The sequence below is a fragment of the Anolis carolinensis genome, chromosome 2 (assembly GCF_035594765.1).
Source record: "Anolis carolinensis isolate JA03-04 chromosome 2, rAnoCar3.1.pri, whole genome shotgun sequence".
Classification (NCBI taxonomy): Eukaryota; Metazoa; Chordata; class Lepidosauria; order Squamata; family Dactyloidae; genus Anolis; species Anolis carolinensis.
In genome coordinates, this window is record NC_085842.1 from 296,555,505 (window position 1) to 296,568,665 (window position 13,161).

Consider the following 13,161-nt stretch of genomic DNA (forward strand, 5'->3'; position numbering starts at 1 on the left):
GGAGCAGAGGAGACTGGCATGAAATCCCATAGGAGCTCTAGACTGCAACAGCTATGAGTACCCCTGTTGCTGGTTGCTATGGCATTTGGGGATTTCTCACAGCTATGAATCAGAGGTGGACCAAACCACAGGCTACTACTGTCCCCACCATTTGAGTTTCCTCTTTTACACAGACCAGTGAAGCGGTTCAAGAAGAGAACACAGAAACACTCAGATTTTCAACGTAATGGAACAAGATAGATGTGAAAATAATATTCAAGGGAAGGGCAGAAAAACCTTTCTGGCCACTAAACATCCTGCACAATACAGGATTCTTAAGATAACTATTGTAAGAGGTACAGCAAACAGACAGAACTGACAAAATTAGAGAATCTTAGATTTGAAAGGAACCATGAGAGCCATCTAGTCTAATCTCCTGCCTGCACAAACACAGAGCTAAACACTCCTGAAATATCCCTCTCCAATCTCTGCGTAAAGACCTCCAGAGATGAAAAAATGTGATTTGGGGGAGGTTAATCAGGATCCAATACTAGTACTAGTCCACATGTATTTTGCAGGGCCTGGAGGCATATCCCTCTCATGATCTTTCTCTCTATGCTCTCCTTCATGGTTCTTTCACTGTTCAGTTGCTCACTTCTGCCCCTACGTCCACCTGGAAACACTTCATCAAAAGACAAGGAACAAATGACCACATCAAGAAGCTTACTTCGGTGGCATATGTCAGTTCGGCCATAGTTTATCCGCAGAGACTGCCAGCTTCCATCCCACGATGCAGAGGAACTTCCAACAGGGCTTCATGGGTAAACTATAGCGGAACTGGCATATACCGTGTGACAGCAACATGGAAGGCTTCCCATGTTGCACCAGAAGCAATGGGGGGAAGCCATACAGCCAATGCTCCCCCCCCCCCCCCGCCCCGGGATTGGCATGCTGGTAAACCGGGAAATGTGGGATGTGGGCCGATGGGTTCCCCATACCCCCCGACAGGCACCACTGGATTTGCCATGGTCCATGGTGATTCCAGCGGCCTTTATTGTAAGGTCCAGAAGCATGCAATAATTGCAGCTCTTGTTCCTTTTCATTGGCACTAGAGGTTCCAGGGACTGGTAACCAGTCCACTAGATTATTTGACAGGTATTCAGTTATGCCAAAAGCTGATCCTGGTTTTAAATATATTTTCTTAAAAGTCAGATGTGAGTACAAATCATTTGGTTTGTTTTACAGTGAAACTACTCTCTTCAATAGTAATTTGAAACTGCTTTAACTGGTTAGGGTAGATGGGGACATAGGGCATTATTACATTAATCTATGGATTTGCCATGCATTGTGGGAAATCCGTGGGGGTCAGCCAGGGAGTGTGGGGAACCTGTCGCCCCATGCCTCGCATTGCCTGACATATCCTTGGCCCTATGCTACAGGGGGAAGTGTCCGCCACTCAGCTTCCCCCCATTGTTGCTAAGTATATGTGGCAGCAGTATATGCAGTTATATATTTTTAAATATTTTTATTTAGAGCATTTATATTCTGCTCTTTTCGCCCCTTCCTCTCCCCTATTGCAATGGAGCCCCACCGGACGTAGATGTATGTCATGGGACTGGCTCTATGTCAAAAGGAGATAGGGACTGGCATACAATGGGCAAATTAGCCCATATGATGAGGTAGTATATCAAGTCAGCCACAGCATTGGCAGTTGGATTATTCTTCAACAGGGTGCTGGGAGAGCATCCTTCACCATATCTGAAGGCAACAGGCTAATTAGAGGGAACACAGCAGGCCTCGCAGCATGCAGGTCACTAAGCCAACCCCTTGCTGCTACTTATCAGCATCTGTCACCTAAGGCATTTAACGCATTCTACCTAATGAAAAGGCAGATTTGTTTTGGAAAGAAACAGTAAAGTGACTGTCTATACTTAATACTGGCATTGGCTGCTTTATTGTTGAATGTTTTTCTGCAGCAGTTAATAGTTCTCTCAGGTTCCCAAGTCTTACATCTATGACTAAAGCCTCAGAGAAATGCTGTGCTTGTACAGCCAGAGGTACAAATCCCAGGGCAATGTTCCCATCCCCAAGATTAGCTTGCCATATTACATGTTTAGCTGTTTCACAAATTTGGGACTCTTTAATCTGAATTGTTCTCACATACTTCTGACCTTCCTCCCAATTCTTCACTTTTCTGCTTCTGTGACATTTACAATATCTCCCTGCTCCGATTGACAACACAAATATATGGCAGAGCAGTAGTTCAGATTGCTATACTCAGACACTTGCAAGAACAGGATAGTGGTAGCAAAGGAGAATGCCATGCCAAAATAATGAAATAGCAGCAAGAGGTCTGGAAGACATGCCAAAACTGTGCAAAAGAGGCACAGAATAAACAGTGCACATGTAGGGTGGACACCGCTAGGAATGTGGAGTCAGTAAAGAAGCCCAGAACCAAGAATCACCAAAACAGCACTGTGGAAGGCGATAAAGTGATTGTTTTCACATGGAGGTGTTTCCATTTGTTCAAACAGGACTATTGATGTGAGACAAAGGGCTGGTGTGATAAAGTCCCCAGCCTCAGATTTCGTCCCTGAAATGTCAGGAAATGAGATGCTGCTGCCTGGCAACATGTTGTCATCATAAATCCCATGCAAAAATGTTGTTTTTCCTTTTAGGGTTACAGTATTTATATTATTAGTATTTTTATTGCCTTCCCTCCTCATGCAATGGGCATCATTTACTTTTATGCGTCCTTTATTTTCACAGGTGATTCAGCAGAGGAAATTGACCTGACTGTGGTGTATCAAGCTGCAGCTAATGGGGATATCAATACTTTGACTTCTGTCATCCGTGAAGATCCTTCCATATTAGAATGCTGTGACAGTGATGGTAAAGTAGCTTTTTATCATTGTTGGTTATCATGAGAGGTAACCTATAACTCCTATAGCTTTTTCATATCACTTTCAACATGAGAATTAGATTTGGATTTTATTTCCTTTCTTGTAACTGGAAGAAAAGAGGTAATGATTTGTACTTTCCTTTTCTTTGTTCATGAAATCATCAGATGTGCCTGTGCATCATAATGTATTCCTATAGAGCTGACACTTTCCTAGTCTGATGCTTTCATGAAAATGATAGCATGAAAAGCAGACCTAAGTCATTCAGTGTTCACAAGTGGCCAAACAACATACATATGCTATATTAGAGACACAGGATCCCCGTGAAAATTGTGAAACTGTGAATTTTTTTAAAAATTGTTTTACTCAAGAGAAGACCTCTCCGAGAATCTCTTGGTCTTCTAGTGTGATTCTGTGGTCAATGTCTACTAGAAATTAACTAGAGATTTCTGTTGGAGGACCTATAGATTCCTAGTAAGGTGTTTTCTCTAGAAATCTCTAGATTAGTGGTTCCCAACCTTTTTTTTGACCAGGGAACACTTTGACCAGGGACCACTCTCCAACATTAGTACCAAAAGGGTTATGAATCAGTTTTGGGTCAACTTTAGATTTGGTTTGGTTATTTGGGGTGCTGATTCAGATAGACCACATCAGCTCTAGTTTCCAGCATCCAGTAATCGCCATCTGCTTGCCCACAGAAAACTATATTTAATAATCTAGAGCTGATGTGGTCTAGCCAATGCAATGGTCAGCTCTGCTGAAAGGAGCGGAAATAAAACAAATAAATAAATAAATAAATAAAGAGGAAGCAGTTCGCGGACCAGATTTTTGTTCTGAGAACCACCACTCTAGATCCTTTAGCACATCACTGTGGTCAACTTCAAGCAGAAGCTGACCATAGAGCTACAGTGGAGGTCCTAGAAAGATAACTTGGTGTCTTTGGATGCTTTACACCTTGATTTAAACAATTAAGAGGGCAGTTGTTCTCCCTTTAACAATTATATGTCTTGGAGAAGCCTTTTGTTTGGTTTATCATTTGGTTTAAATGTATAACCTTATCCTTACATTTCTGTGGCCTTTAGGATGGCAGAGTATTCATGAGGCAAGTGGTTTAGTGCTTACAAGGCACAACAAGATGAAAACAGACAGACATTCTATCTCACATACACAGGGGAAGAGGCAACATGATGGCAAATGGCAGTCTGGTAGATGTCTTAGGAGAAGGTGCTTCATCCACCTATGTCATCTACAGGATTCTAGCTATAGAGCCCAACTCACTTCATCAAATGTGGCTTGCAACTTTCCATATAAAATGTATTCATCTTTAAAATACCCCCATCTTAAAGTACTTGAGAAGTAATGTTTGCTGAAATGTTGGAAGAATGGAGACTCATTTGATGGAAAAGATGGGAGATTGGGGAAGATGACTCAGAGGAGAGAATAGAGAAGTATGGGGAGAGAAAAGGGCAGGAAGGTCAAAACAATGAAGCACATGGGCTGATCATGGCTGACAACAGTAAGATTGGTTGACATACAATAGTTCTCTGTTTTCTTTACACAATATGCTGAAGGCTGGGATCTGTTGGTGCAGTGTGGGGTGACATTCATAATATTACATTTGTGGTAGGCTGTCCAACAAAAAACTGGAACTGTATTTCATGAATCAGACAGAAAAAATTACATCATACAACACAGTAAATTCCCCTAACTGAATACATGTAAAGTTGAAATGACACATGACTAAACCTCCTTTAAACGCGTTCTTCCTTTCTTATCAATGTCTCAAGCCCTAAATTAGTTAAGTGTTGAACAAACTACAGCTCACTCAAAAACTGGTATCAGATACCAGATCTTTAAAGTCTATTTAAATAAACATCACAAGTCATTCCTCAAGGATGGGACTCACTTCGGAAAAGATCTTGTCTACAATGGCTGCTCACCTAAGAGATCTTACCAGCAAACACATGGGCAGAGCCCCCGAGTCCAATCTGAGGACCAAGGCATGTCCATATAAGTCAGAAGTGATATCGGAGAGGGCACATTGCTTGCAATCCTTCAGGATCCACACCTTTTCCTTTTCCTGAACCTTTCTATAGATGTAGGCAGTGCTTCAAATGACCATCCTCTATGCCTTTTAGTATAATAGTAATAATAAAACTTTATTTTTGTACCCTGCCTCCATCTCCCTGCAGGGACTCAGGGCGGCTAACATGGGGCCAAGCCCAAATTTCCACAATAAACAGAATAAAATACATTCACAATAAAAAACATCATTAACATTTAACATTACACAGGTCAAACCAACATTTAACAGAAATATAATGGTAAGTAAAACCGCCAAATAAAAACAATGCAACAGGTTAAGTATTTTATAGGTAATTCAACATTTTACGTTGCACCTGGAAACACACATATTTATGGATTTAAAACTTTATACTGACATCTACTTTCCCACTCCTATCTTCCAAAGGTGGTCAACACAGAACAATTTCCTGTTAGACAGTTACAAATAAATAACCAATAGTTATGCATTCATAACTGCTATGTATTCTATAGAGCTGTTATTTGCCCTGAGCTCAACGTCAATTAATGGCAACCTTATTAATGAGAGAGATCCAAGAGCCATGGGTATCAACTGCCCTGCTCAAGTCTTTCAAACTGAGAGCTATTACTTCTTCGATTAAATCTATCTACCTGTAGTGGGGATCTTCTCTTTTCTTACTGTCTTACACTTTGCCAAGTATTGTCATATTACACAAAGTCTAGTCATCTCAGGATCTGTCCAAAGTATCTTAGTATCAAGCCTGCTTTTCCTGGCAGTCCATGGTATCCATTGAAATTCAGATCAGATTCAGATCACAGATACCACAGATGGATTGGTATAATGGTTTGGGTGTTGAATTATTACCTGGTAAAGCAGAGTTTGAATTCCGCTCAGGCATGGAAACTCACTGGGTGACCTTGGGAAAGCCTGGAAGGAAGCGATGCATTCTTTGTACAAATAAAAATTCTTTTTTTCATGACTTCAACGATCTTTTTTTTTCTTCCCAAGGCTGTACTCCCTTGATGCATGCTGTCTCAGGACGCCAACTTGATACAGTCAAATTGCTGCTGAAGATGGGAGCCAATATCAACACTCAAGATGCCTGTGGACGTACCAGTTTGACCCTGGCGACCTATCTGGTATACAGCTTTCCTTCTCACATTTACACTTAGAAAGGGTGCTTCTAGACAAGGCATTCTATTGTCTGGCCTCATTCACAGAATTTTAGAGTTTCCCAAAGCTCTGCTGGCAACCTGTTATTTGAGTCTCTTATCTCTTTTTTCTAAAATTGTGCATTTATAACCTTTCTGTTATTACAGCTTAATTTTTTCTTTCCTCTGCTTTGTGCACATGCCCAATCCCAAGTGTTAGTTTCAAATACTGTAGATACATAAAATCAATTGGAATTTGTTAGTAGTTAAATGAGTTCCATTGATTCAACAGGGCCAATTAGGATTATAAAATGCATTTACATTTTATGTACCAGTGCTGTTGAAATTCACCTTGAGTCTTTTTAGAAAAAAAAACATGTAAAAACTTAGGGAACAAAAACATAATTGTAACCCAACAAGACTCTTATTTCAATCTCTTCCCTCTTTTTTAAATTGTGTATTTACATCAGAACCTTTTCAGAACTGCCGTTCAATATTTTGCTTCCTCTACTTTATATGCTTTATGTACTGTGATTATTTATATGCATTTCTTCCTCTGGCCGATTTGGTTTTTTGAGGGAGTATATACTAATACTACCTCCATATACTAATTTTAATGATGTGTGTGAAATCCATCAAGTGATGTTAAGACATCTCTGGGGAATTTCAAAATAACCACAGAATAACTGGGTGTGGAGGGTACTACGGGAAGGGATGATAGCAGAACAGAAAGGATGTGTTTCATGGTGAGGAATGTTGAATAAATGAGTGCATACATAATTATTACAGCAGTTAATACCCAATTAATTCAGTAAGAATGTTTATAAAAACATATAAATAAAATATTTCTCTATGCTGCATATTTTATAAGCTAAATGTGCGCAAACACTTTGTATAAATGGTAGCATGGAAACAACTAGATTCTGCTATAACACCACCACTATGTTCCATTCATTCTGAGTCTTCTCCCTTGTTTGTCGTAACACTACTGCTAGTACAATATCTTTTCTTGACTTCTATTTTACTTTTTTTCTATTCTTTTCCAGCTTTCAGTTTGATTCATTCCAAAGTTTTAGCATTTCTGCTAATATCTTCATTTTACAATGGAGATCTCTATTGCAAACTTAGAAGAAGTACAAAAGTTAAAGCATGGTATCAGTTTTGGTTTCTATTTTTTGCTGCTGTTATTGTGCTTCCAAAAGGCCACACAGTGGGATCCCATGTCTAAACAGGCATTCAAAATTTGGTCTCCTAGGGTCTTAAACCAATATGCAACTCACTGTACTGACTCTCTTTTGGCTCACATTTTTGCTTCAAAAGTATGGGATCCAGTAACTCTGCATTAAAATACATGTCCATTTTCAACCCCCCTAGATAATTAAGAATATTAAAGACAAACCAATCCACCAAAACAAGGACATAGATAAGTAGCCTTAACTTCTTAAACTGATTGCTGAAACAAATGTATATCATAGTTGTTTCAGGTTAGCATATTTATTTAAAGAAATGCTTCTCTAGCCTTATTATAACATCTTGACCTTCTACTTTTTGATGTCCTTTCAGGGATGGCTTGAGGGCTGTGTCACTTTATTGAGAAATGGTGCCAGACAGAACATCCCAGATAAAAATGGAAGATTACCACTGCATGCGGCCACCGCCGATCCCAATGTCAGGTATGGTTCTTGAAGTCTGTCACAGATAAACATTTTACAGCTGAGGAAGTAATTGGACAGTTCAGATAAATCTTTGCAGTATAATGCAGACAATACTTCCTTAGAGCATGTAAAGTGGGCATGTCCAGTATGGCTCTTTGTGGCCAAGGTGGTAACAACAGCATATTAATTTAGAAGTAGAAAAATATTTGTAGACACTTGAAATGTTTCTAAATTAGATCGCTGTGATGTGCAACTTAACTGATGGCCAGAGTTATGAATCTTGCATATTCTTATTGAAATAGAAACACGAGGTTTTAGCACCATGGTGGACTGAGTAGAGAGTTTGGTGCTTTTTTAGACTCTCCCAGAATGGCGAAGCTCTGGCCTTTTGTTCCTCTGCTCAGAGAAGGGGATGATTCACTTTTCTGATAAGAGTTAAGGTACATTACTTACATTGACCTGTCATTTTAGAGGGGCTGTAATTCTGAGCTTGCTAAAAGGTGGAAGAGGAATATTACATGGTTCATATACTGCTGCCTCCTGCACTGCTATATTTTTAATTAACTTAACAGGGACTATTTCAGTTAGTTTTGAGAAATATCTCCTGATATAGAGACTTAAGATGGCTATACAGGCAGCCCCCGGGTTACAGACACTCGACTTACAAATGAGAGAATCTACCCCTAAGAAGGGAAATTCACTCCTGAAAGTGTTATCATGGGAAAAAGGTTTCTCCACTGAAGCTTTATCACCAACCCTTGTTTCTACAACAAGCCACATTTTTAAAAATCCAATAATTGCAGGGACAGAAACTGACGCAAAATCTTCTGAACAGGGGCACAGATAGCAAAACAAACACCACAGGGGTGTTAACCCTTCCCTATGCTAACCAAAGCTTATATGGTTGGAGTTGCACTTTAAAATGTACCTGTTCCAACTTACATATTCAGCTTAAGAACAAACCTACAGAACCTATCTTGTTCATAATTTGGGGACTGCCTCCATATAAATGCTCTTATTGGAATCGCTTATTGGTTAAATCACTGAGCTGCTGAACTTGCTAACTGAAAGGTCGGCAGTTCAAATCCAGGGAGCATTGTGAGCTCCCACTATTAGCCCCAGCTTCTGCCAACCTAGCTGTTCAAAAACATGCAAATGTGAGTAGATCAATAGGTACCACTCCAGCGGGAAGGTAACAGCGCTCCATGCAGTCATGCCGGCCACATGACCTATGGACAATGGCGGCTCTTCATCTTAGAAATAGAGATGTGCACCAACCCCCAGAGTGGGACACAACTAGACTTAATGTCAGGAGAAAACCTTTATCTTTACCTATTAGAAATCTTCCCATGCACAATTTTGTGCAGACACATCCAATTGATTTCAGAACAGTTCACACATATCTAACTGCATACCAAACCAACAATGGTATATCGTTATTATTTAATGGCAATAATTATTCATTAACTTCTTTGAAGCACACAAGAAATATTATTAGCCGTTCCATCCTGTGTAAATCACAGACAAGGTTAGATGCATATACAAATAGGGCATATCCATTTTGAGGAAATACTGTTTAACTGCTTAATGGACTACCAGTAGAATTGCTAGCTTTGATGAAAATATAGTACATAGTATTGCCATGTGTGCATTATGTAACCATTAGGCTTTATGCGCCTTTTGCATCCACTTCTCACATACAATGTCATTGTCTGTGGCTTTGTTAATTTGCTGCGATCCTCATTCTGCTTTTTGAGCAATACACTTCAGAATAACCAAGAAAGGTTACCCTTATCGTTAAAGAAAATGTCTGTAGAAAAGGGAGTACTGGTATGCTGATATTTAAAAATGAATCAGTAATTCATTTTAAAAGGGATCCTTGAAAAATAAACCGTCTAGAATCTCCATGGTAACAGACTGGCCTTTGGTCAGAACAGAAGTATGCCAGCTGCTTAACTCCTTTTCTTGTCTTATTACCTCAAGTCAACAACATTCATTTTTCTGAATATGCTTTATGCTTACACTGTTGCCAGAAGGCACTTGCTTGAAGTCCCACAGATCTCGATGTGTACATTTTTTCTTCATTTTTGATCAACATAGCAGTCACAGGAAAAGTAAACAGTGGTGCTAGACAGGTAATCTGTATCTAGCCACAAAAGCAAGATTTGCCTGTCTTTAAAAATTGATTTTTCAAAAGTCCAAATGTAGCACTTACGGTAACAAAAGCTGAGTATGGGTGCATGCATCCAGTTTACATTTGCAATTATAGGAAGAGGCAAGAAACACAGAAATATATGAAAATATTTGTATATTTACCACAATATTGGTTGACACTGATCAGCAGTGGCTCTGCTAGTCCTGCCTGGAGATGTCAGGGATTGAAGCACACACCTTCTGAATCAAAAACATGTTCTGACTCCTATCTATGGTGAAGAATCTGAAAATCAATTTCCATTGCATTACAAATCTTATCTAGTAACTTCTTTGATTTCTAAACAGGTTGACTTCCAACCTAAAAACTTGGCTCATTAATCAAGCTTTTCAATAGATATAGAGTCCAAAAGGTTTAAAAATTGTAGACCCAGTGATTTTTCCACTGAAAGCATTTTGTATGACTGGTTGGTTGCTACACATTTTTTGTCCATAATTCCCGTGGCATTTTATCGATGTTTGTTTTAAAATTGATTGATTTTATTGTTATTGTTTTCTATATTGATGATGTAAATTATGTTTTTATCTTAAGTATTGATGTATTTGTATTTTATTGCACTGTGTGTATTGTTACATTACGAGCAATCTGTAAGCTGTCCCAAGTCCCTTTTAGGAGATGGTAGTGGGGTAAAAAATAAAGTTTATTTATTTATTTATTTATTTCTGAGGGACCAAGAGAGACTTGCAAAAAACCCATGCTCTGTACTGATGAGGTTTTTTTGTGGGGGAGCAGACTAATTAGAGCCTTCAACGTGATTAAATGTGGGGAGATGGGGAGAGATGTCTAATGTATTCCTTAGATTGCCATTGCTATGTTTCTGTTTCCACTAATGTGGTTTGCAAATAACCATTACCATTAATATAATTATACTGTCTCTGCTTCCTGCTTTCATTGTCTTCTGATCTTTATCACACACATACTCATATACACACAAACTAAAGCCACACATGCAAAAACAATATACCCATAACTTGAAAAAGTGCTTCACATGCTTCAGATGAAATGGACTGCAGTCCGTGAAAACTATGCCATAATAATTCAGTAGCCTTTAAGATGTTACCAAGGTCCTTGCCAAAGATGGTAAATATCATCTTTCTTCACTTAATAGTCATCACCATGTAATATTCGCACCCCCATTTGGGGGGTGGCAAAATTGGTATTTTTTGTATTCTTCGCAGAATAGTTGCACCCTTCATTCACCCGCCAATGCCCGATCCCTTGGAGCTTCGGCACTTCATTCAGCTGGCAGCCAAATAAAACCTCATCGCTGGGTTATCATGATTACTTATGGGCGAGGAGATGGCAACTGGTATATGGCATATGTTTTGTATTCCAAAAACTATAGCTGGTAAAGGAAACCTAGTGCCATTTTTGGAATCAGGTCAAGTATAAGTATAACCAGAAAAGGGTCTAAAATTTGAGGTACCAAAATGTATGTTGGCCAATGAATGCATTACTTCGGAAGGGTGAGTGAAAAGCATACATTTTGTCATGACTGAGGATAGATGGACAAAAGAAAAGAGATGTAGCCTATCTGTGGCAAACACTTGATTGCACACATTGTTAGATTCTTCACAACATCTTTTTCCAGCTTGTCACTCTCCAGGTATGTCAAACAACAAACTCCCTCCTTCCTCACCCAGCAGTTGAATTGGGGGGTTTGGGGGAGTCCCTTTAAACTCCCCAAAATCAATTGTAAAACCCAGTGGCACTTGTTGTCAGGAACCTATACAAGGAACTCCTGCCAAAGCAGCTGCTCACCAATCATTATGTCCAGGGTCATACATATTAATCAGTTCAGCAGAGGCAAAGCATAGGAATGGTCTGGGTTCAGTCCAGGGTTCAAGCCAAGCAGTAGCAAAAAATCCAAACCATCTTCAAGGGTGTAGTCAATGCAACAAGAGTGAAGGTCCAAAGCAAGAGTTCACCAACAGGGATTCTAGCTGTGCAATTCAACAAAAGTTGCTCTCAGCTAATTGCTGATTAAACTCCCAACTCTTTTATGCTACTTTTCTGAACGTTCTCACTTGTTGGCCCTTCTTTGGGCCAACTCATTAGACCTCCTCAGCTGAATGGCATCGGTTCTTGACTGCAGCTGAGCTGGGATCCTTAACTCTTCCTCTGAGAGTTCTTGATCCTGCGGAAACTCATCCTCTATATTACCCTGAGGCTCCTGCATTAGCTCTGCGGAGCTAGTTTCTTCAGGGTCCTGCTGCTGCTCCAATTCTGCTGATGACTTAGATGCTGGGCAGAAAGGCCCTTCATCTTCAGCAAAGACCTTAACACTTGTAGGCAACATTGGGTGGATCCATGCATGCAGAAAGTTTTTCTTGTTATCAGATCTTTCTGTTTCTTTTTCACAAAACAAAAAAGCCTAGGTTTTGCTTCTGCAATTCACACTGCTTCCTCCTTCTGTTCTATGGGCACAATAATTTCAGAACTACCCACATTAGATGGTTCTGCTTCTTTTAATTTAGGGGTATTTTGGTGGATTTCTCAATCTCCAGAAAATGCTGTCTTGTTGTCATAATAGTAGTATGAGATCTTCTTATCATAATAGTAATAACTAGGACAACCAGGAGCCCATTCAGACTACACAGTTATAGCACTATTCCTCCACTTTAACTGTTTTGGCCCCATCCTATTGGAATCCTAGGATTGGCGGTTTAGGGAAGGAGTAAAAGTTTAATGGAGCGGTTTGCAATCAAAAAGCATTATTGCTATTGCTGTAGGGACAGACCACCACACTTCTTTACAAATCTGTAAGTCCATGTGATGAAGTCCTTAGATGCTGTTGATTTCATGAAGCAAAAGTTAAATTGTATAACAAAATTCTAAAATTATGTTTGACTGAATTAGGTTCACTCTATGTCCTAGCTGTCTCTGAATTTCGTTTTGATTATTATATAATAAATATGTTGTCTCCCACAGGCTTTTGTCTGTGTTGCTGCAGCAGTCTGATCTGAGTGAAATTAACCACCAGGACAATGAGGTAAATAAAGCAAACCTTCACGAAAATGCACTTGCTATGTAGAGCAGAAAGATCTCCAAATGGACAAATAAAATGATCTCTTCTTCATGCATAATACAACAAAGTACAATACTGGTTTGCATTGTCATTTAGCATGTCATGGAAAATTATTTTATCTGTCCAGATTGAACCATGAATACAACTATGCATTCAACAAAAATGCTCAAGGCCAAATGAAGAGTGAGTGGG

General features: G+C 39.4%; 1 protein-coding gene across 2 annotated transcripts in view; it reads left to right on the forward strand.

Moving 5' to 3' along the window:
* ankrd55 (ankyrin repeat domain 55) overlaps positions 1-13,161 on the forward strand; it is a 31,067-nt gene that overhangs the window by 3,558 nt on the left and 14,348 nt on the right. For both annotated transcript variants that reach the window (XM_003216208.4, XM_008102779.3), the window contains 4 exons: positions 2,749-2,871; positions 5,932-6,062; positions 7,638-7,747; positions 12,873-12,933. In XM_003216208.4, the coding sequence (XP_003216256.2) occupies positions 2,749-2,871; positions 5,932-6,062; positions 7,638-7,747; positions 12,873-12,933 (425 nt within the window). The remainder of the gene's footprint in view (positions 1-2,748; positions 2,872-5,931; positions 6,063-7,637; positions 7,748-12,872; positions 12,934-13,161) is intronic.